Below are 24,683 nucleotides of genomic sequence, written 5' to 3'. Positions count from 1 at the left end.
CATGGCTCTCCCTGCTGAGACAACTCAGAAGCCCGTGTGTCCTCCTGGGCCTGCCCCGGGCCTGCCTCTCTGTCCTTCCACAGCCTCGTCTGGGGGAGGCCGTGCGCCCCACCCTCCTCCGGAGCCAGGAAAATTCCAGGGCTGGGCTGCCAGAAGGCCCTGTGTGTGGGTAATGCCTTCCAGGGCAGGGACGGGCCCTCGCTCTCTCAGGGCAATGACATTCCAGGGAGGCGCCAGTGGGAGTTACTCTGGGCGGGTGAACGACTACCTTTAACTTCAGAGCGGAGGTGGGGAGGCTTCTGCCCATTGTCCCCAGTCCGCCAGCACCACCTGCTGGAGGGGACCTTGCTTCACCCTTGTCCGGCCCTTGACACCAGCCGAACCCGTGACTCCGGGCACCAGAGGCTGTGTGTAAAGAGAAGCGAAGAAGGCTGGGGGGAAGGGGAAGCAGATGGTAGAGACTGAGGAGACGCAGGGGGAAGGGAAGACAGAGGACGTCAGGGGGCTGAGGGTTCTCTCTGGAGTGCAAAGGCCAGACTGTGGGGACCCTTGAATTTGAGAGAAATGGATGGCCCACGATGGTTGGAGTTGCCAAGTGAGAGCAGATATGCACAAACTTTCCCTCCTCCTCCCCCTCCCCCAACCCCCTTTCCTGGACACTAACTGGCCTCCAGCAGGTGCCTGGTTCTCTTTGCCCAAGGCCAATGGCGCAGTGAACAGCGTGCAGTAATCTGCCTGACAACACCCCCTTTATTCCTTTCCCAGACTCACCTCCCTGCTCCTCCCCCTAGGGGGTCCTGGGATTGCTGTCAAATACTTGTGCACTTGGACCCTTGTCTCAGGGTCTGTTTCAATGGGACCCTAAGACCAGAAGCCACTCCCAAATCTCCCGCTCATAGTTCTGTCTGAGGGCACTAATGCCTCCTGTGTCCCAAGGGGAAGCTGGGTAGCCTTGAACTCCCGCCGGACATGTGGCCCTCTTAAGGCTGAGACCCCTGAACGGTCCATACCGGGATGAGGGAGCCAACCCCACACTCCACTGCACCCTGTCCTGACCGACCTCCCGAGGGTCGTGTCTTTCCACAGTTTCCTGGTGCTTCTTGTCCCGCTAGCGCAGACCATGCACACAGAGGGCTCAGGAGCCACGTCCTGGTGGGCTCAGTCCCTGTGCTCCAGCCCAGCATGCCTGGAGCCTGGTGCAGTGGTGGGGGTGCCCAGCTAGAGGGAGGCAGGGGGGCTTGTCTGGGGCGAGTCCTCCAGAGACGTCTGAGAGTCTGTCCCCTCGGAGGAGGAGCTTCCCCCGATGGGGCGGGGCATCCGACTTTGCCTGGGAAACCGCTGCCAGAAGAGGGGGGCGAGAAAACGCTCAGGGACAGGGTCCAGGGGCTCGTGGGGACCCTTGCCTTCATCAGCCCCTAGGGCCTGGCCAGCGTCCTGGGGCAGAGGGCCTGCCTGGAGATTTCTGTGCTGCCCCTCACGGGGGGCTTGAGGGGGCCAACGGGACTTTGGTGCATGGCCCAGGCCCAGGGGGTCCTGCAAGGGCAGGTCCTGCCTTCCCTTGGAAGTGACTTTTCCGTTCACATCCTGGCCCTTGGCGGCTGTCCCCCGTAGTTCCAGCTGTGCCAGGTGGGCAGCGGCACCCAGTGGGCACGGGCAGCGGGCCAGTGCCGTCTTCAGGAGGGCCTGGATCTCCCCGTGTCGCGCGCGGGCCTCCTCCCACAGGTCCCAGCCCAGGCCTTCGCGGCTCAGGGAGGCCGCCTGCAGGCCCATGGCTGTGAGCTTCTCGGCAGGGAACTCGGACAACAGTCGCTGCAGGTAGCGGTGGAGGCGGCGCTGGTCCCCAGGGCTGGCCTTTTGGGCCTTGCCCAGCTTGAGCTGGGTCATCAGGTCCTGACAGTCCATGTGGAACCAGGTCATCTGGGAGACAGGAAGAGAAGGAGGGGGGCTCGAGCTAGGAGCGGCGCCTGGGGACTCCATGGGGACAAATGGGCTTCTCTGAGCAGAGAGAGGACTCCAAGAACAAGCACTGCTGGACTGAATCAATAACTTGCCCGTAAAATAGTAGGGCTGTGATTTTCTTTGAGGACAGTGATGACAGCGGTCTCCCTCTGTTCCCCAGGGTACACACGCCTGCCTCTGGGGAGTGGCCCACCACCCTTGGCACGCAGGCGTGGTCTAACACACCTACGGGCCAGCAAGGACTTGAGCCTCCCTGGGGCTCATTTCTCCTTCTGTAAAATAAGAGGTTGTATGAGGTGATCATAGAAAGCTTTTTGGGAGCCGAATATTCAGACTCTTGGGTTGCACGAACCCTTTATGAGGGGTCCTGAGCAGGGAGTCTGGTTCATGTTTATGGAGCATCCCTGTCTGCCAGGCTGAGTGTGTCTCACATCTGGTCACACTCAACTGTGCCAACAGCCCATTTGACGGAGGGAGAAACTGAGGCTCAGAAGTGAAATCGTTTGTGCACGTCATACTTCAAGTCAGGGAGGAGCTAGGGTTTAAACTCAGAGAGTATCTTCCAAGCATCCCCTTATGCAGGGGAAACTGGCCCAGGCAGGGCCAGGCCCTTGCTGTCACGAACGAGACCATCAGCCAACTCAGGCCCCCCATCCCCGTCCCCTCACTCCAGCCCCCTCTGCTCCATGTTGGGACTTTGTCTGTCCCCACTTCACCCACAAAATGTCTGCAGGCTGCACAGGAGCCAACACATTCCCAGCAGCTCGTGAAAAACATAATCTTTCTCTCCATTAATTTAGAAGCCGACAGCGAGCTGTTAGGCTGTGGGGATTGGAGAACCATTTTCTCCGAAGAAACCATCTTTCCGTGGATTAAGGGAACTTGTCTTTAGATAAATGGCTTCATATTCGCAGAAGCACACGGAGCTCATGGCTGGGAAAGGGCTCCATAAATCTCCGTTAGAGGCACAATCGTGTTATTATTATTTAGTGCCAAAGCTGCTGCATGCCTGCTCTCAAGCCAGGCCTGGGCCCAGCACTGGCCTGTCCTGTCTGTCTGTCTGTCTGTCTGTCTAGGACTCCATCTTTTAGGCTGAGCAGGACAGAGATGGATAACACCTCAGAAATCATCCTGCCCAAACAACTCCGGTTGTGCTGGTTAAAATTCAGGGCCAGAGAGGAGAGGAGGCTGCCCAGGCCAGACAGCGAGAGACGGCCATGGTGGGACCCCAGATCAGGGTTGCCCCCCGCTCTGCCGGACGACTCCTAGTCCTGGGTCAGCCTCCACATTCCCACACGCACCCACAGCCACCCGGTCAGGCTTCCACCGCGTTCACTGAGCCCCTCTGGGCGCTGGCCTTGTGCCCAGCACTGGGGACAGGACCAGGACCCAGGAAGGCCTGGCTGTGCCTCAGGAGCTCACCTCACAGGTGACAGGCAAGAGGCAAGCAGGTGATGAAGCAACAGTATGCTTTCAGACCCCACAGGGCCCCATGAAGCGATAAGCACAGGGTGATGAGAGAATAGGGGGTGGGAGCTAGGTGGTCAGGAAGGGTCTCTGTGAGGAGGGAACATGCAAGCTGAGCACTGAAGAAAGACAAGAGGTCAGTCAGTCGAGGGGAAGAGCGTTCCCAGCTGAGGGAACGGTGAGTGCAAAGCCTCAGAGCTGGAGCAAGTTTGGTTTCTCCAGAGAGAGTCAATGGGGCTGAAATTGATGAGCAAGGCAGAAGCTTCCAGAAATCCTTAATTCATGAGGCATTACTGCTACTAATGATAATATTAATATTGGTGTTAAAAATCATAATTCTAAATATGAGCAAAGCCCGGGGTGGGGGTTACCTACGTTTAATTTAATTCTCTCAGCAATTTAATTCTACCTGGCAAGTCTGGCACTAGGGCCAGATCATCTGGGTTTGGAGCTCAGCTCTGCCGCTTCCTAGCTGTGTGACCCTGGGTCAGATCTTTGGCTTCTCTGTGCTTCCTTATTATGCACAAAGTATTATGCACAAAGCGGGCATAATACTAGTACCTGCCTCACAGGGTTAGTGTGACAATAAAACGAGGTGTACAATGGCTGGAACAGGACACACAGTCAGAACTAGGGAAGCATTAGTTATTATTGCTCTCACTATTATCACCACCACCATCATCATCATCATCGATGAGGAGCGCAGGCCTGGAGCAGTGAGACCGTGTCTGAGGCCACACAGCCATGCAGGCAGGCCGAAGCCGCCTGGCTCTCTAACCTCTGTCCATGTGGGAGTGGGGGGCCCTTGGCTGCCACGGCCCACCCAGGATCTGTGTGTTACATTGTGTGCCCACCACCCAATCCCAGTGCTTCCCAGCACCCCTCGCGCGATTGACGGAAGTCCTTCCCATGCCCTCCAAAGCACCCTGTGTTTCCTGTCCCCTGTAGGTTGGGGTAGCCTGACACCTGGGAGGCTGGGGTCAGGCTCTTCTCACTTTCTGTCCTCCGTGGTGAGGGGTAGCCAAGGACACTGGGTCTGGGCCAGAGATGAGGGTTCTTGTTCTGGCTGGGTCACAGCTCTCCCAGGCTGCTCCCCTGTCCCCCTAGGCCTCAGTTTACCCATTAGAAAAATGAGAGGTTTAGGAGAGGTAGGGGGCTCTTAAGTCAAATCTTGCTTGACCATCAGCCCTCTGGGGGACCTTGAGCCAGGCACTTGCCTCTTTGGGCCTCAGTTTCCTCATCCGTAAAATGGAAATAATGTTGGCACCCCCTCCCCATAAACATATGGTGCCAATTCCATCAGGCAAGGTTTGCGAAGCACTTATAGGAGGCTCTGGCATGGAGTACACAGGCAACACATGGGCTGTCCTCATAATAATTGTCTACTCTTTATCATCATCATGCCGGCCTGGACATGGCCAACTGGTGGCCATTCCCCACCCTCCTGCCCACCTTTGGAGAAGAACCCAGGGCATGTTATAGGGCATGAACATATCTGTGTTCAAACTCCGGCTCTTCTTTTCTCCAGCTATGTGGTCTTGGGCAAGGCCCTTCCCTGCTTTGGGCCTCAGTTTCCCCATCTGTAAAATGGCCTGATCAACCTTGCCATACCAGATTGCCAAGAGATGATAGATGCAAAGCATTGGCGTTCCTCTTGCCTCCCGCCCCAGTACTCTGCGCTCGCCCCTGCTCACACCATCCGTGCAGGCGAGGTGAGGGCATGGGAAAAGGCACTATAATGGTGCCATGGGTTCTCTGTGTGACCTTGGCTAAGTGACAGCCCTTCTCTGATGCTGTTTCTCCAAATCGGACACAAAGGGGTGAGACACGATTGGAGTTGCTTACAGAGACCTACCCGTGGAGAAAAAGCCTATGTTTTGACTAAACTAATATCCATGTTTAATCCCAACCCCAATCCCCCTAATCCCAATGTTTAAGGAGTAGGTCGCATTTGAGGGTCACTGGGAGCATGCCTGGTACGGTGGGTCAAGCTGCGGTCAGGGATCAGCCAGGCCTGGATTTAGGAGGGTGACTCAACCTCTCAAACTGTCTCCCTTCTGGAAAACAGAAGTAATACCTCCCCGCAACCCCCAGGACTGTGGACTGAATGACAAAGCCCAGTGCTGTGTCTAGGCTGCTCCTTGCCTCCCGGCTGCTGGGATGGCCTCACCTTCTTGCAGAAGCGGTACAGCTGGAGCAGCGTCTCCAGGTCTGTGCGCTGCCGCTCGGCAGCCATGTAGAAGTGGGTCAGCTTAGCCTGGAAGGTCCGCTGCGTGGAGGCAAAGGCCGCCAGCTCGGGAAACTCTGTTCCCCCTGCTTCGCTGGTCCCTCCAGCTGCAGCTTCCAGCTGGGCCGCCTGCTTGGAGAGCTCCAGGCCTCGCCGGTACTGGGCCTGAGGGGGGACGGGAGAGGCATCCACTCAGCTCCCGCCTTCACTGAGGCCTCCCCCAGAGTCAGAACTGCGCCCCCCCAACTGCCCTGCTGCTGAGTAGTGAGACTCCCTGAGCCTCAGTTTCCTCCTCTGCAATGGGGACCCTGGCCTCTGCGGAGGCAGCTTACTTCGCCGAGCTAGTATTCTGCTTAGTGTCATCTTCTCCTGGAAAACTTCCCCGACCCCAAAGTCTTTGTGCCTCCACAGTTTTCTCTTCCTGTCTTTCTGTTTTCCTCCCACCGCCATCCCCCACTGTCCTGGGGGGAGTTCTGTCAGGGATTCTGAGATAGGTCGTCTTTGGATTGGTGGTCCCCGAAGACTTCCTGGAGGAGGCAGCATCCCAGCTGAACCCATTACGATCCCACCTGGTCTCCTCACGGTCTCTGGAAGTCTCCTTGCACTTCCCCACCCCCACACCTTCGCCCTAGCCGTGCTGCCCCCTCCGCTGCCCCCTCCATCTGCTCCAGTCCTGAGCCTCAGTTCTGGGAACGCACTGCAGCCTGCTGGAAGAAGTCCTCAAATTCGACGTGGGTCTTCTCCACTGTCTCCAAGCTTCCATCCTTGGGCGTCAGCGCTTGCAGGCTCCGGCTTCCTTCCTGCTCCATCCAGTTGCTGACCTGGGATGGGGAAGGGAGGTTTGGACATGAGGGGATGATGGAGACACATCCCTGGAGGCTGAGGTCACTTGTCCTGAAGTGGCTGGGCCTGTGTGCATTGGCCTGGACTTAAACCCTCCCAGTTCTGGGGAGAAGAGGCAACTTTGGTGGGTGGGGAGGAACGTGCACTGTCATGTTCTTCAAATATTCAAAGGGGAGAGGACTCCCAAGTGGGACCCCAGAGGGCACATGGCTTAGCCAGCGCCCTGCACAGAGCAGGGCACACTTGTCTGAATGAAATTACAGGGTGGCCAATTTCAGCTTACCCTAACCACTCAGTGCCACCCAATCATAAAACAGGCAGCCTTGGGAGTGATGAGCTCCCCATCCCTGGGGGAATGCACACAGTGCTGGAGAAAAGGCTGCCTGCTGTAGAGGAAGGTGCATGGGCCTGCTATGAGCTTCCTGTGTGAGCCGGGCAAGGCACTGGCCCTTTCTGGGCCTCAGTTTATTCAGGGGCAACATTGGTCAGACGTGAGGATTCAGTGAGGGGCAGGAGGTAACGCGAAGGCTCTGGCCCAGGGGTTGGCACACAGCTCGTAGACAGCAAGCGCAGCTTTTGGGGTTGGGTCTTCACGCATTAAGCACTTGCTGAGTATCATGTCATGTGCCACGCCACAGCGATGCCTGCCTAGCCCTCGAAGAATGGCCAGCCTCATGTCCTTACACCAGAGCAAGTGCCTGGCTGGGGCAGGGCCTGGCGCAGGGTCTTCCCTGTGGGGGAAGGCCAGGCAGCAGCCCCCACGTCTCCCAGGCCAGCCTCCCCTTTCACCTGGCGGATGGCAGCTTCCAGGCGGCCCAGGCGGATGCGGAGCTCCAGCCTCCCCAGGAGGTGATTAGATGCGGTGACCAGGACATGGAGCTGCTCATCCAGGAGGCTATAGAGGGCAGCGGCTTCAGCCAGATGGCTCCTGGGAGGCAGAGGAAGATGAGAGAAGGCCCAGGATGCAGCCCCTGCCCAGTACTCCTGCCCAGTATAGGCCTGCCCTGCAACTCCCAGCAATACTGCAGTCCTGGCCGGGGCATTCTAGCTGCTGACTTGCTGTGTGATCCTGGGCAGGTCCCTACACCTCTCTGGGCCTTCCATGGCACTGGAAGGACGAGCAGACACAGCGGGACTTCCCTAGGAGGGGATGAACCAAGCTGGACAGATCTGGGTTCAAGTCCTAGCTCTGCTACCTTCTAGTTCTGGGACCTTGTGCAAATTTCTCGACCTTTCTGTTTCTCTGTTTTTTCACTTCTCAAAAGTGGAGATACGAGAACCCACTTCACAGATGGCTTGCAAGGATTAAATCGTGTAATTCCTTGGCTCTCAACCCTGGCTACACATTAGAACCTACCCTGGGAGCTTTAAAAATCTCGATGCCCAGGCCAGCTGAGTCAGGTCTGAGTGCGGCAGGGACACTAGTGCTTCCTAAATGTCCTCAGGAGTTGCTGGGATGGGGGCGGGGGGGGGGGTGCGGCAGTAGGAAGCCAGGGCTGAGGACCAGTTCTTACCATTCAAAACACTGAACAAAGGGCTGGCTCGGCACACAAGGTTTGTCAGTGCTTGTTATTTCTATTGCAGTGATGGTGAGTAGATGTAACACCCTCTCCACCCCGCCTCCGTTTTACAAACGGGAAACTGAGGTCCAGAGAGAGGAATCGACCCGTAGGCATGGCAGTTTGAACTGGAGCCCAGTCCACAGCTTTTTCTGATGATGGTATTTTAAAATGGTTAACGCCAGCAAGACATAAATGAAGGATTGTGGATGGGATCTAAATGTGGTAACAAATGGGTAAAGGAAGGGATCGCAGGGCTTTCCAGACACCCCTCAAATCCCACCCCATCCTTCTCTGCCCTGGGGTGGGGTGTCTTACTTTAGGAAGAAAAGGAAAGAAGAGATGGAATAAAGCCCGCTTGTCTGGAGGGAGGCTTGCTCGGGGCCTCCTCATCTGACTGCTGCTCCCTACTGGTCACTGCCCCTCCAGGTGGGAGCCCAGGGTGCGTGAACGGGATGGAAAATGCCAGCTTGCCTGGCGGAAGGAGGGAGGAAGGTGCCGTAGGAGGAAGCTGCAGGGACCCATCTGCAGAACAAACACGCAGAGCAGCTCGCATGGGACCACAGCGCCCCCTGGTGGAGATGCTAGTGGCCAACAATCTGGCAAGGCCTCATGGACTAGAGGGCCCCGACGCGCAGCCAGTGAGAGGGGACCTTCTGGGAATCACAGTGCCAGCCCCACCAGGCCCTGTGAGGGGGCAGGGAGACGGCCCCACACGCGGAACCAGGGCCTACTACTTGCCCAGTGGTCATATCAGCAGGACTCTGCTGGGGGCACAGCCCAGGGTGCAGTGTTCAAGTTTCTGGACCAGGCTGCCTGGGTTCAAGTCCTGGCCCCTCTGCGTCCCAGCTGTGTGACCCTGGGCAACTCAACCTCTCTCTGAGCCTCAGGCTCCTCCACTGTAAAAAGGGGGTACTGCAGGAATGTCCTCATGGGTGGGAATTAAACGAGTTACTATTTGTAAAGCACTTAAAACAATGTTGTGCTCATCCTAAGTGCCATTTAAGAGTTGGTTAAATAAACAGATTGTTGGAAGCTTATGCACACTTTTGGAACTGTGTGCTCTAACAGAGATAAAATATATCCAATTACTGACTGATTTAATTACTGATTTGCCCCTCCCACCCCTAAATTGAAGAAAATCGGTACTTTCCAGGAATATTTATTACTTTTTCTGTGGCTCTGAGGTTTTCCTGGCAGGGCTCAGCTCAGCATCTGGGTCAGAGAAAGTGCTTGGTCCTTGAGTGTGACCAGAACCAGGCAGGGGTGTCCCCCACCCCGGTCCGAGGATGACCGGGGCTGAAGGACGGCAGCAGAGAAGAGACAAGATGTGGGCCCTGCAAACACCCCCATCCTGGGCGTCTGCAGGGCCCACCCTACATGTCCCCAGCTCTGAACTCTCAAGAGACAGGGTGGGGTGGGAGAGGAAAAGGCTGGGTGTCCGTACCTGACATCCGGGTTGAAGTCCATCCTGCTGGCCTCCTGCTGCAGCCTGGCCAGGGTGGCTCCACCTTCTCGCTGGAGGCCCAGCAGACCTGGGTCCCTCAGCACGGCCTCCATCAGCTCCTTGGACTTGTTCAGACACCTGGAGGCCTCCTGCCAGTGTAGGAAGGTGGCCTGAGACCCATCCCCACGCTCCCTCCACAACCCTCCAGGGCTCCCCACACCCAGATCATGCCCAACTCCCCAGTGTAGGCATTCAAGGTCCTGCAGAAAGTCTGTCTTTTCTCCCTCTAAAACATTTCCTCAAGCCACCCCTCACCGCCGTGGCAATCTCATTGGTCCTGCAGGGACACCCAGTCTAGCCTCCTCACTGGTCTTCCTGCTACACTCTGGCTTCCCCTGCAGTCTGTTCTCTACATGGCAGCTGGTAGGATCCCAAAGTGCAAACCTACTCTCTGCTTAAAACTCCCCAGTAGCTTCCCTGCCCGTGTAGGAGGAAATCCCAACCCAACTCCTCTTCGATACAGTCCCCACTGGATCCACAAGATCTTCTAGTTTTCTCTTCACCCTTCTCTCCCAACTCATTCTGTTCCACCTGGCCCCCATGCTGTTCCTGAACGGACCACGTGTAATCCCACCTCAGGGCCTTTGCACACGCTTGTCCTTCCCCTGGAGCCCAGTTCCCCTCTTATTCCTATGCAGGCTCCTTCTCATCCTTCTGGTCTGAATTTAAATATCATCTCTTCAGTGAGGTGGCATTTGGCACATTTCATGGCCTTCGGCACAGTTTGTAACTGCAGGTCCATTTCTTTGTTCACTTTTTAACAGCTTCCTCCACCACTGTACCACAAACCCCCTGAGGGCAGGGACAAGTCAGCTTGCCCCAGACTGGGTCCCTGGGGGCACACAGTTAGTACCCAATGAATATTAGTCAAATGAATAAAAATGAAACCCAGGGATGATCATGCCCACCCTGGCTGTCCCCTTCATTGAGCCCTTAGTCTGTAGAATCTGGGGTGTGGTGTGACCTTCGCACCACATGCTCCTGGCTCACCTGTGCCCCTCCAGGGGGGTCACCCTTCTCAAACTCCTGGATGGACGCCTGCAGCAGGGAGGAGGCCTGGCGGAGGTCAGCAAGGAAAGGGTCCGACTTCTGCAGAATGGAGGCCAGAGCGAGGGTGTCAGCCTGGGCCGGTAAGGAGGGTGCCTCCCCACCCCAGGAGGACACAGCAGGGGCTTCAGGTGGTGGTTCTCAAACCGTAGCTGCATCAGAATCACCTGGAGAGCTGGTTCGTCTCCATGCTGCTGAGCCCCACTCCTGTGTTTCTGACTTAGTTCCTCTGGGGCGGGGCCTGAGAATGTGAATTTGTAACAACTTCCCAGGTGATGCTGACCCTGCTGGTCCAGGGACCACGCTTTGAGAACTACTGTTGCTGGGGATGAGAGAGGCAGAAGGAAGGCAGGCCTGAGCTATTCCCGGGCCAGTGGAGACACCCTGGGGGAGGGGAAGGAAGGGGCGGTGAGAGGGTAGGGGGAGGGGTGACACTTCAGCCCAGCTCCACCACCTACTCGCTGTGAGGCCTTGGGCAAGTTACTTAACCTCTCTGTGCCTCCGCTTCATCGTCTGTAAAATGGGGTCCCAGTAGCTCTTGCCTTATAGGCTGGCGTGAGGATCAAAGAGTGTTAGTCTTCATCATTACCAGTCTTATATTCTGGGTCTACAGGTAAGATTTCATTTAAAGGGAAGGTTTTAAAACAAAAATGTAGTTCGAGAGTCACTGGATTAATTGGAGAAGGGAACTGGAGCCCAGGGGACAAGCAGGAGAAGAGATTTTTCCATACCTGTTTGTACCACTTGAATTTTGAACATATGGCCTATTTTTAAAACAGACAGGATTCTGAGAAGAGAACTGCGCTGTAGACTATTAGTTACTGACCAGAGGTTCTCCGTGGGGGGTAATGCTGCCCCCTAGGGGACATGGGCGATGTCCAGAAACATTTTGGTTGTCATGCACAGAGTGGGCAGAGCGGGGGGGGGGCGGGAGGGGCGCGGGGGGGCGGTGCTGCTAATCATGCTACAACGCACAAGCCAGCTCCCAACAAAAACAAAATGATCCAGCCCAAAATGTGAATAGTGCTGAGGACGAGCAGCCCTGATTCAGAGAACGCCCCGCAGGTACTGCTGGGCACGGGTTCGGTGCAGTTCCAGCTGGCAATCCTGTGTGTGTCATGGGAGCCGCCCATCCTGTGTGTGCTCAGGGGTGAGCTGGGCACGAAACGCCCCCTCGAAGGGTTGCAGTGAGGAGGGGTTGAGGTCACGCGGGAGAGGAGCCCAGCACGGGCAGTTTTCTTATGTCCCTCCCTTACAGCAGGGAACATGTCTGCCTCTGCTACCAGACCCTGAGCTCCGGGGCCATGCGGGTCCACAGAGCAGGCATCTGTATATCTTCTCAGCTAACACCGGCATAGCCCCTAGCAGGTGCCAGACACTCTCCTAAGCTCTTTACCTCCATTAACTCAATTACTGCTCACAACAGCCCCCTGAGGAGATACTATCATTATACCCTCCCCCCATTTTATAGATGATGAAAAGGGCTCAGAGAAGGTATCGACTTACCCAAGGTCACACAGCAGAGCTGGGATTGGAAGCCAGGCAGTTAGACCCCAGAGCCTGAGCTCCCAATCACTCCACTCTGCACCTCTGTTATAAACATTTGTCAAACGACTAGTTTTGAACTGACAGTGTGGACGGCTCCATGGGGCAGGACAGTGAAGGGAGGGAGAGAGGGAGCGAGCGGGCAGGGTGAAGGCCATGGCGGTAGACACCTGGAAGAATTGCACCCACTCGCTGTGGCAGTAGGGGAAGGAGCCTTCCAGGGCTGCAGGAAGCTGGCTGGGGTCCACGTGGTGGCTGAGGGCCTTTAAGGAGGTCAGCACCTCTACCTGCAGACAAAGAAGTGAGTCAGGAGGAGCGGGGACTCGGTGTGGGGGCAGGCGTTTGGGGAGGGCCAGGCTGGCCTGGCCAGACCCCGGCCCCAGCGCTGCTCCGCCTCCCAAGGGCGAGTCTGGCCCTGGCTTTCGGAGTTGCTTTCTGGGCAAGGGCTCTTCTCTGGGAATTCTGAAAAATCCAAATTCGGAAGCAGGTCCAGGGGAGGAGCAGGGAAGAAACAGCGCTTGCAGTGCCACTCTCCCAGCCTGAGCCCACGGCGGACAGTGCTGATCAGTCGCAGCACGCGCCGCCTCCGCGCTTGGCTCTTCCCTGGCCCAGCTCTCCGGCCATCACACGCACTGACTGAAGCGGGCCCTCGTCATGTCATTTCTTTATAATCCTTGTCCCCGTCCCTGGTGACCCACTAAGGTGCTACCTCCTCCTCGAGGCTGTTGAGAAAGGTCACCAAATCCTACGTTTCTCCCAAAGACATGGAGGGAGGGACTGGACAAATTTGTGGTTTGGGGAGACCCACCACTTATCCCAGGTGCTCAAAGTGTGGTCCACGGACCAGCAGCTTCAGCATCACCGAGGGGCATGTGGAAATGCAGAGTCCCAGGCCCCGACCAGCACGACTTCATTGGAACTTGCGCTTTGACCAGATCCCCAACTGGCTCGTGAGCCCATTAAGGCTTGAAAAGCCTATCTCTAGCTCACAATGTGCCTCGTCGCTAATCAGGAGTGAGGAATCTGCAGTAAAATCAGTCCCTGAAACGGGGCAGAGCACGGGGTGCTCACACTTAGGATGGTGGCACATGACACTAATTAAGGGCAGCGGCCGGGCTCCTTCCTGCAAAGTGCCAGATCACCTCCGCGTCTGAGTCGGAGATGCTGAGGGGAACTGGGGAGAGAAGTACAGGAAGAGCAGGAGGAAAAACCGCCTCTGCCTCCAGCTGGCCGTGTGGCCTCGGGCCTGTTTCCCTGTCTGAAAAGAAAGGCGGGAGGGGTTGGCAGGATGAAACTTCTCAAAAAGGTTCCGCGCCCTGTGCAGCTGTCAATCACGTGGTGGTGCCCGCCAGGTGTCACTAGGATTGCCAGGGAGAAATACTTCTGTGACACGGGGCAGGGCCGGAAGGTTGTGGCTCCCAGGCCTTGCGTTTATTACCCTTCACTACATTATCTCAGGGCCTCCCCGCACCCGTGACTTCTTCCGCAGTCCTTCACCCCGCCCCACCCCGGCTCCGTGCTGTCCCAACAACTCCCCTGCGCCTCGGCCGACGCGGCTCGCCCCTCACCTGCATGTCCGGTAATGTCTCCAGCGGAAGAGCCGCCTCCTTTTCCCCCAGGAAGAGTATGGCGTGCATGGAGGCTGGGTCCAGAGCCTGTCAGAAAAGAGCACTTCAGAGCTGCTCTGTCCAGGCCTGTACTAAGCCACCGAGCCTCCCCACTGAGATGCAAGCAAACAGGCCACAGAGCTGGGGAGGGGGGCTCCCTGAGGCTGGTGTGGTGTGGTATGTGTGGAGGGTGGGCCGTTGGACATCAAGAGAGCAGCGGGTCCAAGCTGTGCTGCAAAGTTCCTAAATGACCTGGCCCCTCTGGGCTCCAGTTTCCCCATCAAGATGATGATGAAGAGGAGGAGGAGGAGATCAGACCATGAGGTAAGCACAAGCGAACTTCCGGTTACTCTGCTGTCCAAACCAGCTAGTTAGGAATCTCTTCCCTCCCCCATTCTCAGTTCGCGAGGTGCATGTGACCTAAGTCTAAGCCAATCAGTGTGTCGCATTCCCCTGGTCACAGAGAGTGGTTGATGGATAGACACCTGAGCCAAGTGGGGTTAAGGGGACCCAAAGAAACTTTTGCTGAAGCTTCTGGAAGAAAAATCCCTCACTCTTTCCTATTGGACTTGAATGAAAGACTGTGTGAAGTTAGAAGCTTCTGGGAGGCAGAATGCCACCAAGACAGGGGCCTGGATGAAAAGGGCCCTCTCCCAGGAGAACAGGGCCAGGAGTGGAGAGAAGAACCAGATCTTGGTGACAATATTTGAGTCCTCGAATCAAGCCATACTTGAAGTTGGATTTAACTCCTGGACTGTGGGAGTCACATGAACCAACGGACAGCCTTTCTCTTTAAGCCCGTTTCGGCTGGGGTTTCCGCTCCCTGCAACTAGGAGTCCCTGCTTGGGGGCCCTGGACCCAGCTCTGAGCCCCCCGGGCTCCGCGAATATCAGCAGGCCCCTGGTTCTTGCTAGGCTGATGCTGTCCATCTCCCACTCACCTGGGTGGCCTTCAGGGCACTGACCAGACCGGGGTGTGGAGGCTGCTTCCTGGCATCGATCACAACCGCCAGCCCCTTGGTTTTATCTTCTGGCCTGTGCGTGGTAAACAGAACTGGCACTGTTGCTGGATAAACCAGGCCTTTTAGGGGAAAGATCTAGTGGGAGGCGAGGGAAACTGGCTGCTAGAAGCCTTGATTGATTGGTGGACTCCATCCTGCAAGATGAAGATCCAGTGCCCCCTCCCTCCAGGAAGCCCTCCATGATTCTTCTCCAGAGCACATGGCTCTCTCTTCAGTGCTCCCACAGTACCTCACACAGCTCTCCCTTACACCCTGATAATCATAAACTACAAACCAGCTGCAATGGGATACAGCTGCAGCGGGTAAGCCAACCAGCATTCATCCACTCCTTTTGTGTGGGCAGAATTTGTTTGAGAATCCATCTTCCTCCATATGACCATATCCCCATCACCACCACCACAGGGGTTAGTTTCTGATTGGTTGAGGCCAACAGTGGGGATATAATTTCTTTAGCCAATGATTGGTTTAGATAGGGGTCATCTAACATATTTCTGGCCAATGAGACCTGAGAGGTTTGCTGGGGGACTCTGGGAAAGAAGTCTCTCCTTTAAAAAGTTCTTACAAAGAGCTGTAAGGCAGAGGCGTAGAATGATAAATTTCCTTATCAGATAAGACATTTTGAGTTGGAATTTGTTACTTGCAGCCAAAACACCCTAACTGGTTCACATTGCACTTTTTGGAGATCGCCTTAGATCTCTCCAACTGGCCAATTGTCAGAACTTGTTAAAATACTGATCCTTCACCCCTACCCACACCCCATCCCTGCCCCCAGATATCTGCCATAAGGGGTGGGGCCAGGGAGTCTGTGGGCTTCCAAGTGCCCTTGGCCATTCTGACAACCAAGCAGGCTGGAAAAATAAACCCGCTGCTTTCAAGCCTTATGAGCCAGTTCACAGACAGAACCAGAGGTAGCCAGCGTCAGGTAGAGCTGCGGCACTGCTGTAGTAGCTGCTCACCTGTGCAAGTTGTTTTATTTCACTAGGAGTCCTTTCCCCATCTGTAAATGGGGATAATACTCGCTTTGGCCCCACAGGACTGTGGTGAGGACCAATGACTTCATTACTGTAGAGTACTCAGTGACTGCATAGAGTGGGAGGGACGTTAAGTGTCTGCTATTGTCCTCCGAGGGGAAACTGAGGCACAGAGTGGAGACAGGACAGTGAGAGGAGGCTCTTGGAAGTGACACCAGGGCTCTGACTTCATGTTCCTACCTCATCTGCCTCTGGCTATGCCCCTGCTAGGAGAGCGGTGCGTCCTGGGCTCTGGCCTGAGAGGTTGGAGGGATGGAGTGCTCAGCCCACCCAGCCTCTTACCTGGGGACAGTGTACAGGTAGCAAAGCAGCTTAGTGACCTCTGAGGCTGTGCACCATGGTGTCTCCCAGGCCCCCTGGCTGGTTGACACCAGAAGCAGGGGCCGCCCCTCCCTGTCCCGGCCACCTGGAGGAGAGAGAGCACACGTGCACGGTGAGAACTTTGGTGCAACCTTCTCTACTGGGACCTGTCCTGTGGCCTTCAGGCCTTTGCCCACTCTGGTCCCTGTGCCTGAAATGCCCTTTCTTCCCCAACACCCCCCACCCCGCACCACCCCCTTCCCGTTAACTCTGAACTCTTTTTCATCCGTCAAGACCCAACTCAAAAGCCACTTCCTCAGAAAGGTCATCCCTGAGTTCCTCCTCTGTGCAGAGGTAGCCCCCCTCTCCCCTGGGCTCCCTCCGTCCTGGGCACCTTGCGAGGAAAAGCTCGTGGAATGAGCTTTGGGGTTGCACAGACACCTGCCCTCCCACAGCCCCCTGTGTGGCCCCATGGCCACAAGGTTTTTTTACACTGAGTTGTCATAACCTGTTGCATTTTCTCCTCCCCTAGGCTTCCTGAGCGCAGAGAACACATCAGACTTGTTTCCTGCTGAACCTCAGTGCTAAGCTCAGGGCCTGGAACACCGCAGGTGTTCAATAAGTATTCATTGTAAAGGTGAATAAATATTAAGCGTAAATGATAATGCCCTCTGTGTTGGATGCTGTTGATACCCCACCCAGACCCCCTCACCAGGCCACCAGGCCAGAACACACATCCCCGCAGCCTTAGCTATTGGCTGTCAATGGCTCGCAGATGCCCTCGTCTCTGAAGAATTGCTCTTGGCTGAGCTGGATCATGAGCTCACCCTGCATCCCATCCCAGGATCCGCCTGGGTTGATGACCAGCAGACCCAGGCACAAAAGGCCAGTCCCCTGTGCCTAAAGATGGAAGCAGCTCTGTGGGATCAGACCCCCTCGATGCTTAGCTCGTCCCCCACCCTGACCTGCTTCCCTCACTTCCTTTCTCCTGAGAGCAACCTTCAACAAAATAAATCACTTTCACAAGGATCCCTGTCTCTGGCTCAGTTTCTAGAGAACCTGACCTATGATACTCATCTTGCCTTTCTCGCTAAAAGTAGAATGTATGTACAAATGTACGTATGTGTGGATGGGTAGGTGGATGAGTGAGTAGGTGAATGGATGGATGGATGGATGGATGGATGGATGGGTGTCAGATGGGTAGATGGATTATGGGTGGGGAGGTGAGTGGGTAGGTGGATGGATGGATGGACAAATGTTTGGATGGATACCTAGAAATTGCTTTTATACAGGCTGGGGCAAAAGTAGGCTTACAGTTGTAAGTACATGAAACACAGTCTATTCTTGTATCATTATTTATTAATTATTGTGTTATTTTGCATATGAACTGTAACCTATAATACTTTTGCCCGACCCTGTATAATCCAACTTCTTCATCAGAAAGATGAGAAACCTGAGTGTCAGGAAGGCTCAGTCCAGAACACAAGTGTCCAGAACGTTCCTTGTCTCCCTTTACACTCACTAGCACCTGAAAATGCTCAGTGACCCCACCTGCACCCCAAACTCCCTCCCCTACACCTCCACCTGCCCCAATAATCCCAAGGACCTGGCAGGCACGCGATCCTGGAGTGGATGATCTCCATACTCAGAGCCCCAAGCCTGGGCTCAGGCCCGGGGGTCTCCTCATTCAGAGTGGAGCCTTTCTCTGGAGGACCTGTAGAAGCTTCTGGGAAATCGGCCTGTTCTTCAGTGAGTGGGCCTGAGTCAGCAGCTGGGCCAGATGTTTTGGTTTGAGTTGTTCCAGCTGGGGAAAAGCAACAACAGAGGGTGTTAAGCAGAAGATGAATTTTCCGGGGGTAGGGGTGGGGAATGTCCTTCTGACTAATAATAATAGCTTACAACAATTGATCTCCTATTGCATGCCAGCCTTTGTGCTAAGCTCCTTACTTCTGATGTCTCTTTGAACCTCAGAACAACTATGTAAAGCAGGTAAGATCCCCATTGCTCACAGAGGGCCCCCTGAACTGTGAAAGGTTAAGTCCTTGACAAAGGTCACCCAGCCAGTGTGTGGTGAACCTGGGGTGTGGACTCAAGCCATCGCAATAGAGTCACAACACCTTGCTCAATTCCAAAACCAAAAGACTTCAAGCCTCTTGACCTGCTACCCGGTGCTCTGAACTGCTGAGAGTGAGCAGCCCAGGTGGGTCTTTGTCACTGACAACCTCATCACTCAATCCCACCCAGGGAACAGTTCCTCTGTCCAGCTGAGCAAGTGGGCACCTTACCTTTCCCCAAGCACTTGGCTTGGTTGGGTTTGGAAGAGTAGAGTGAACACAAGACCTTCCAGGGCCCGTCATGCTGGAGCGAGGCTTTCTCTGGGGATACAGGGACTTGCTTCTGCCCCTTCAAGAATGAGAATTTGAGCCCAAGAGTGGGGGACCTGGAAGAGGAGGTGCTTCGCCCAGGGCCAGTCACGGGCTTGGGGAATCTCCAGTTTCCCTGTTTGGTCTTCTCTCCCATTTTGGTTTCGAGGGCTGGAGCAGCAGGAAGAGAAGCCGGGCACAGCCGGGGAGAGGAGGTTTGCTTTGGTCCAGGCCTGAGCTGGACCACATTCTCTGCATTTCCCAGAGACTCCTGTGCCTTGGAGGCAGCAGGCTCTTCTGAGACATCTGTCCTGAGGCCAGAGGCACAATGCAATGGCTTCTCAGGGACGTTGAGGTAGGGCTCTTGGGGCTGCTCCTCTGAGTTGCGGGAGGGGCCTGTATGATTGACCTTTCTCCGCAAGCCCAAAACGCAGGGCTCCTCCTCCAGGCTTGCTGGCTTTGCACAAACACATTTTTCCAAGGAAGGTCCCCCACCGGCCCCTGAGAGAGGCAGCATCCTTTGAGAGAAAGGGGTTTCTTTAGGTCCAGATGGCTCCTCCAGTGTCCTAATAGGACAGCCACAGGATGTGTCTGCCTCCTTATTCGGAGACTCTCCTCTGCTCTCTTGGGAAAAGTCCAGGAGAGACACATAATCTCCCTCCAAGTCTTGGCTGGCCACATGGTCCATCCTGAAGGCCACCTCCCCAGGCCTCGCTTGTTCCACCTTGATGAGCCCCGGATACTTAGCCCCACGTGTCTGGCCCTTTTCCTTGGCCAAGCTCTGGCCAAGAAGAGCCTGGCTTCCTGGGGACCGGGCCTGGTGCAGCTCTTGATGACCACTCAAATCAAGTGCCTCTAACTGAAGGGACCCCCAGGCCGGGGAGAGAACAGTCACTGCTTGGGGTTTGTCCTCCACAAACTCTGGGCTGGTTATCTTGGTCCAAGGCACAGGGGTAATCCCTTCTTCTGAAGCTACCAGGCAGTTGTGTAGGGGGCTTCCCTCAAAGTCACTGTTGAAGGCCTCCAGCCACTCTTGGGTGAAAAGTATTGGGTAGGATGACACGGGAACAGGCTTCGTGTCCACTGTGCGGAGGTCCAAGGAGAGGCACTTGACCCTGATGCAGACGGACTGCTCCTCCTGAGGCTCCACTTGAAGGTAGAATTCACCCTGGCGCAGTAAGAGGGGATTGAGGGCGGCCAGGTGGACCACGACCTTGTCCCGCAGGCACAGCGGCCAGCCCTGATGCAGGAAGAGGCAGTGTGAGTAGGGGGCCTGCGGAGAGAAGGGGAGGACGTCAGAGAGTCTGAAAGCCCCACCCGTGGGACTGCCCCTTCCTCTCGCCCTCCCCTCTTCAAGAAGGAATCATGGACAGGCCAGGGGCTCAGGTGAGGAAGAGAAGTGCCTAGGATGTAGCATGTCTCACAGCCCTGGGAGTGAGTGCCTCGGCCGTGTTGAGGTTCTGGCCCTGACCTTAAAAGTACTTGCTAGCTTACTGGCCCAAGGGAGAAGAGCTGGAGCTCCAGGCACTGGTTAGCAAGCACCTTCCCCATGCAGATCATCCTGCTGATACATGCTCCCTTCTCCTCCCCATGAGCCATGCGTTCCAAGGTCTGAATGGCAGATGTATGCAAATTACTTAACTCCTTGGAGCTTCTTTTTTTCCTATCCGCAAATAGGAATAATGATACATATTTGGATTATTGGGCTGGTATGAGAAATAAGAGCAATGATATATAACTTGACACAACACTTGGTATATGAAAGACATGTGTTCAATAAATATTAGCTCCCTCTCCCTTTGACCACACTTATTGTACGGAAAAGTGTGGGGATTTTCAATTGCAAAAACAAAGAGGTCGTTTACTGCTTTTATACCATTTTCTAATTTCTAAGTAGAGAAATTACCGGGCGAAGTAGAAACAACATTGAGTGAAAGTCAGGAAATCTGGCCCTGCCTCACTATTATGGGCTTGAATGTTTATTATTTATTTATTGGTTTGTTTACTGTTTATTTGCCATTAGTGGTAACAACATAGCAAGTGAGGCAAAATTTAAAAAAATTTTTTAAACAATAGATGCCAGCAAATTCTCTGTATAAGTAGACACAGCAAGTCACCCTGGAGCAGGCCTGAACCCAGTAATTGGGCTTAGTTGAACCTCTTCAGTAGGCTGTACGGGACCAGTGTTCAACAGTGACACCATGTGGCCACACAGAAAGAACACTCCATCAGACTGACTGTGGTAGTTATTCTCTACCTGGCTTTGGAAATGAGTCTAATTCCTGTAGATTGAGTAGATCCTGGATAATCTTATATAATTTGGATGTGTATATGGGAGATGCTGATTCCTGCCAATTAAGTAGCTGTTTCCTGGAATTATTAATTGGGGAAATAATGAGATTTGTCCATACTTGTACCCCAGCTTGATAAACTAGTTTATATCAGTTACACTGTAGATCTGGCTATCGAGCCTGGATGTGAACTTGGGGTTTCCATGGCCTATGGGAACTGTTAATTCCACACTGCTACCTACCCACTGTTCAGAAGTGACACAATTTCACCTATAATTACAATGAAAGTAAAATCATCTATAATTAGAAATAAAGAAACTGAAAGGTTGTGATCCTTGTTCCTGAGAGAAATGGGGAAGAGGATGGTACAAATGCAGTTTTAATGGCCAAATAAAGGAAGTGGGTGGTTGTAGAGTGTGTCAGGGTGAAGAAATAAGGATGAGAAATAAGGATGAGTGCATGAAGTTTTGCAATGTGGATATGTGGAAGGTGGCTACAAATGTTCCAAAGAGACTTCCTTCCCTATAATACCAATGCATGTGTATGGAGCTATTTCTATGTACCAGGCACTGTGCTAAGCATGTTAAATGAATGACCTCGGTTTCCTTCCAGTTCCAACCATCTCTAATGCTGGTTCCTAAGCTTGGACTTGTAGCTGCCACAGTGCATTTCTTTCTACCACTGAAATGATGCACATGGCCCCCATCCTTACATTTTGCTCCTGATATGTCATGTCCCTGTCCGGCATCAGGAACTCAGGAAAGACTGAGACCCTCTTAGTGATCCTTGAGGCTCAGTGGCCGGAGGAAGGGTATTATAGCAGCATGGCAGAGCACAGCTGGCAACCCGGTGAAGGGTAAGGGCAAGTTCCAGCAGTGGGCATTTTGAGGATTTGGTCTCTAAATGCCTCTCCCTACCATTTTCTTGAAACAGTGTCCACCCTCTGACCATAGAGGCAAGCATAGGACCCAAGGCTGGCCAATCCTGGTACCCCATTCCGCTGGCTGCTGTGATTGGTCCAGGAATGGACATAGAACCCAAGCCTGGTCAATCAGGATCCTTCCTTGCAATTTTTCTCTCTGCAGCTGATGGGGAAGAGTTACTTTCCTCTCCAGAGCAGGATTTGATCCCAGAGCTGTCTTGGGCTCCAGCCTTGTGGGAACACCTAGCCTGTAAGACTGATGCTGGCAGGCAAGGACAAAAAGGAGAAACAGAGACACACAGGGTCCTTAAGGGAATTGATCAGTGAATACATTTGGGTCAGAGGCCAGATCACCCTGTCCCTGTCTGAGTAAGGACTCATCATTTGCAGTCAACGAGTCCCACCTAAAATGCTTTTCGTTCCATTTGCCTCAGGAGACATCTCCCAGAGATCTGGGTTTGCAGGGGCCTAGGAAGAAAGGACTCAAGGGCCCCAGGGAACATCTGGAACATTCTCTAGCCTGGCGATTCCCACAGTGCCAGCCCCAGGGCAGGCTCCTGGAGCGAGGGAACCCACAAGGACGCCCTTATCCAGGCTTTCCTCCCTGCCCGTGAAAGTGCAAACATGATGGACTCCTCGATGTCAGAGAGTAAACGGCCAAGGGGCCTTCCCCCTTCATTCGGAGGGCATTCCTTCCGACTTACACAGGCTGCCTCGCGTACTTGCTCACACAGGCGCTTGGCAGGGATCAGGAAATCCAGGAGGAAGCTCAGCCCATCCCCTTGGAAGTCAGAATCCAGGAGATGAAACACCTGCCCCAGGACAGTGGGCGCTGTGGCCTCAAAAGGAGGATAGAGGCCTGCCAGGGCATTCTGAATGGCTGTGTCCAGGGACGGGGCGTCCTGTGGGGGACAGGAGAAGAGGATGAACACTGACAGTTGCAGTAATAACGAGAGTAGTGGCCACTTCCCTTCACCTTCCAGGCCCCATGTGATTAAGGCCCCTGCTAACTCTCTGACCTCCTCTCCCTCTCCCTCCCCTCACTCACATCCTCTACCCACATCAGCTTTCTTTCCTGTTCCTTCAACACACTGGGGACCATCCCACGGCAGGGCCTTTGCACTGGCTGCTCCTTCTGCCTACTCTTCCTCAAGATATCATCATTCCCTCCCTTCCTTCGGGTCTTGGCTCAAATGTCATTCTCTCGTCCAAAGTGGAAAGGAAGAATGAAGTAAGACATCCAGGTCAGGGCTGGAGGGAAAGGGGAGGTCGGCATCCCCAAATCCCACCACCTGGCTGACCTGCAGACCTGCATTTCGAAGCTGAGCTACGAGTGTCGCTGGTCCTAGATCCGACAAGCCCCAGTCAGCATGAAGTGCCTGGGTGATGATGAGTCGTGGCTGTTTTTTACCACTGAGTTTTGGGGTGGCTTGTTACACGGCAATAACTAATCGATACACGTTGATAGAAAAGATAGGTGAGCTCCAGACTCATATATCCAGCTGCTTTCTGGATACCTCTCCTAGAGGTCTATGGGACACAGGCCATCAGCATATCACACCCAAGTCAGTACCTTCCTAAACCTACTCCTCCCCCAACGTCCCTACGTCAGTCATGGCCCCCCGATCCAGCCCGTTTCTAGGCCAAGAGATCTGCGCACAATGCGACCCCCTCGTCCTGCCTCCCCCGCCCACAACCCTCGGCATGTCCTATATACAGTCTTCTTGCCTCCAACAGCTCACCCATATACGCGCTCCGCTCCATGCTGCCCCCTTGCCCCCACCCTGACCCAGGTCCCGTCATCTGTTCCACTGAATCCCCTCCTCACTGGCTTCCAGCCCCTGTCAGCCTCGCTTCCAGCCCTTCTCCACCAGCGCCCCACAGTAACCTTTCTCAAGTGCAGAAAAACCTGAAAGGTTTTTTTTCTCCATCTCCTGCTCTAAACCTGAAAGACACCCCCCCCTTCAGGAAGCATTGGCCTCCGGGCACCCAGACCCCCCGCGATCCCGCCACTGTGCACCTCTCCGGTCTCACCCCCGCTCTGCTGCCTCTCTCGCGCTTCCGCCGCAGTGACATGTGTGTCCTCTCGCTCAGCTCCAGGCCTTTGCACATGCTGTTCCTTCCCCCAGGACACCTTCCACTTCCATTCCCTCTTCATCTGGCTAACTCCTCCTCATTCTTCAAGATTCAGGTCAGCTCTCATTTCTTCCTCGAGATTTTTCTCTGGCCTCCTTTTCCCCACCCCCTTGGGTCACGTGTCCCCTTTCCTGGGCTTCGATGGCACCCCGGTCACAGCGGTTTCCACACTAATTGCTGTCTCCCCCAGTGGACTCCAGGCTCCTCAAGAACAGGAATGGTAAGCAGAATAACGGTCCCCCAAAATGCCCACCCATATCCTAACCTCTGGAACCTGTGAACATGTTACCCGACATGGCAAAGAGGTATGGATGTTGCAGATGAAATAAGTTGGTGATCAGATGGCCTAAAATAGGGAGATTATCCTGGATTATTCAGGATAATAATCCTGAGCTCAGTCACAAGGGTCCTCAAAAGTGCAAGAAGGTGCAGAAGAGGCAAAGTCAGAGGGAAATGCGACTGTGGAGGAAGGATCCGAGGGACGCAATGCTGCTGGCTTTGAAAATGGAGGAAAAGCCAGGGCATGTGGATGGCTCTTAGAGGCTAGAAAACACAAGCAAACATTCTCTCTAGGGTCTCCAGGAAAGAAAGTAGCCTGCCCAGGCCTTGATGGGAGCCCAGCAAGACCCACATTGGACTTCTGCTGTGTGGAACTGCAAGATAACAGATTCGCGTTGCTTTAAGTTACTGTTTATGATCATTTGCTTCAGCAGCAATAGAAACTAACACAGCAGGCGCTGGCCCTAGTCCTCTAGGGTCTTTAGTCCTTGGCACAAAAATAGGTGCTCAATAAATGTTGTGGAAAATTGAACAAAATATCCCTCCCTCAACCACAGTTTTTCCATCTATAACATAGGC

General features: G+C 54.5%; 1 protein-coding gene across 1 annotated transcript; it reads right to left on the bottom strand.

Annotated features, from left to right (window-relative positions):
* Window positions 1-1,093: 1,093 nt before the first annotated feature.
* On the bottom strand, window positions 1,094-23,801 carry KIAA1755 (KIAA1755 ortholog). Its single transcript, XM_054574144.1, has 14 exons — window positions 23,724-23,801; window positions 22,394-22,591; window positions 18,399-19,749; window positions 17,720-17,917; window positions 16,096-16,219; window positions 14,702-14,795; window positions 13,723-13,809; window positions 12,325-12,441; window positions 10,553-10,651; window positions 9,503-9,651; window positions 7,286-7,424; window positions 6,352-6,474; window positions 5,597-5,818; window positions 1,094-1,917 (listed from the first exon to the last, which is right to left on the bottom strand). Exons 1-14 carry the CDS (start codon window positions 23,799-23,801, stop codon window positions 1,219-1,221), a joined length of 3,678 nt encoding a protein of 1,225 aa, XP_054430119.1. The 3' UTR covers window positions 1,094-1,218.
* Between the last annotated feature and the right edge of the window lie 882 nt (window positions 23,802-24,683).

The sequence above is a fragment of the Pteronotus mesoamericanus genome, unplaced genomic scaffold (genome assembly GCF_021234165.1).
Source record: "Pteronotus mesoamericanus isolate MK-2021 breed Mesoamerican mustached bat unplaced genomic scaffold, CSHL_Meso_final contig_25, whole genome shotgun sequence".
NCBI lineage: Eukaryota > Metazoa > Chordata > Mammalia > Chiroptera > Mormoopidae > Pteronotus > Pteronotus mesoamericanus.
This window is presented reverse-complemented; position numbering and strand designations above follow the sequence as displayed.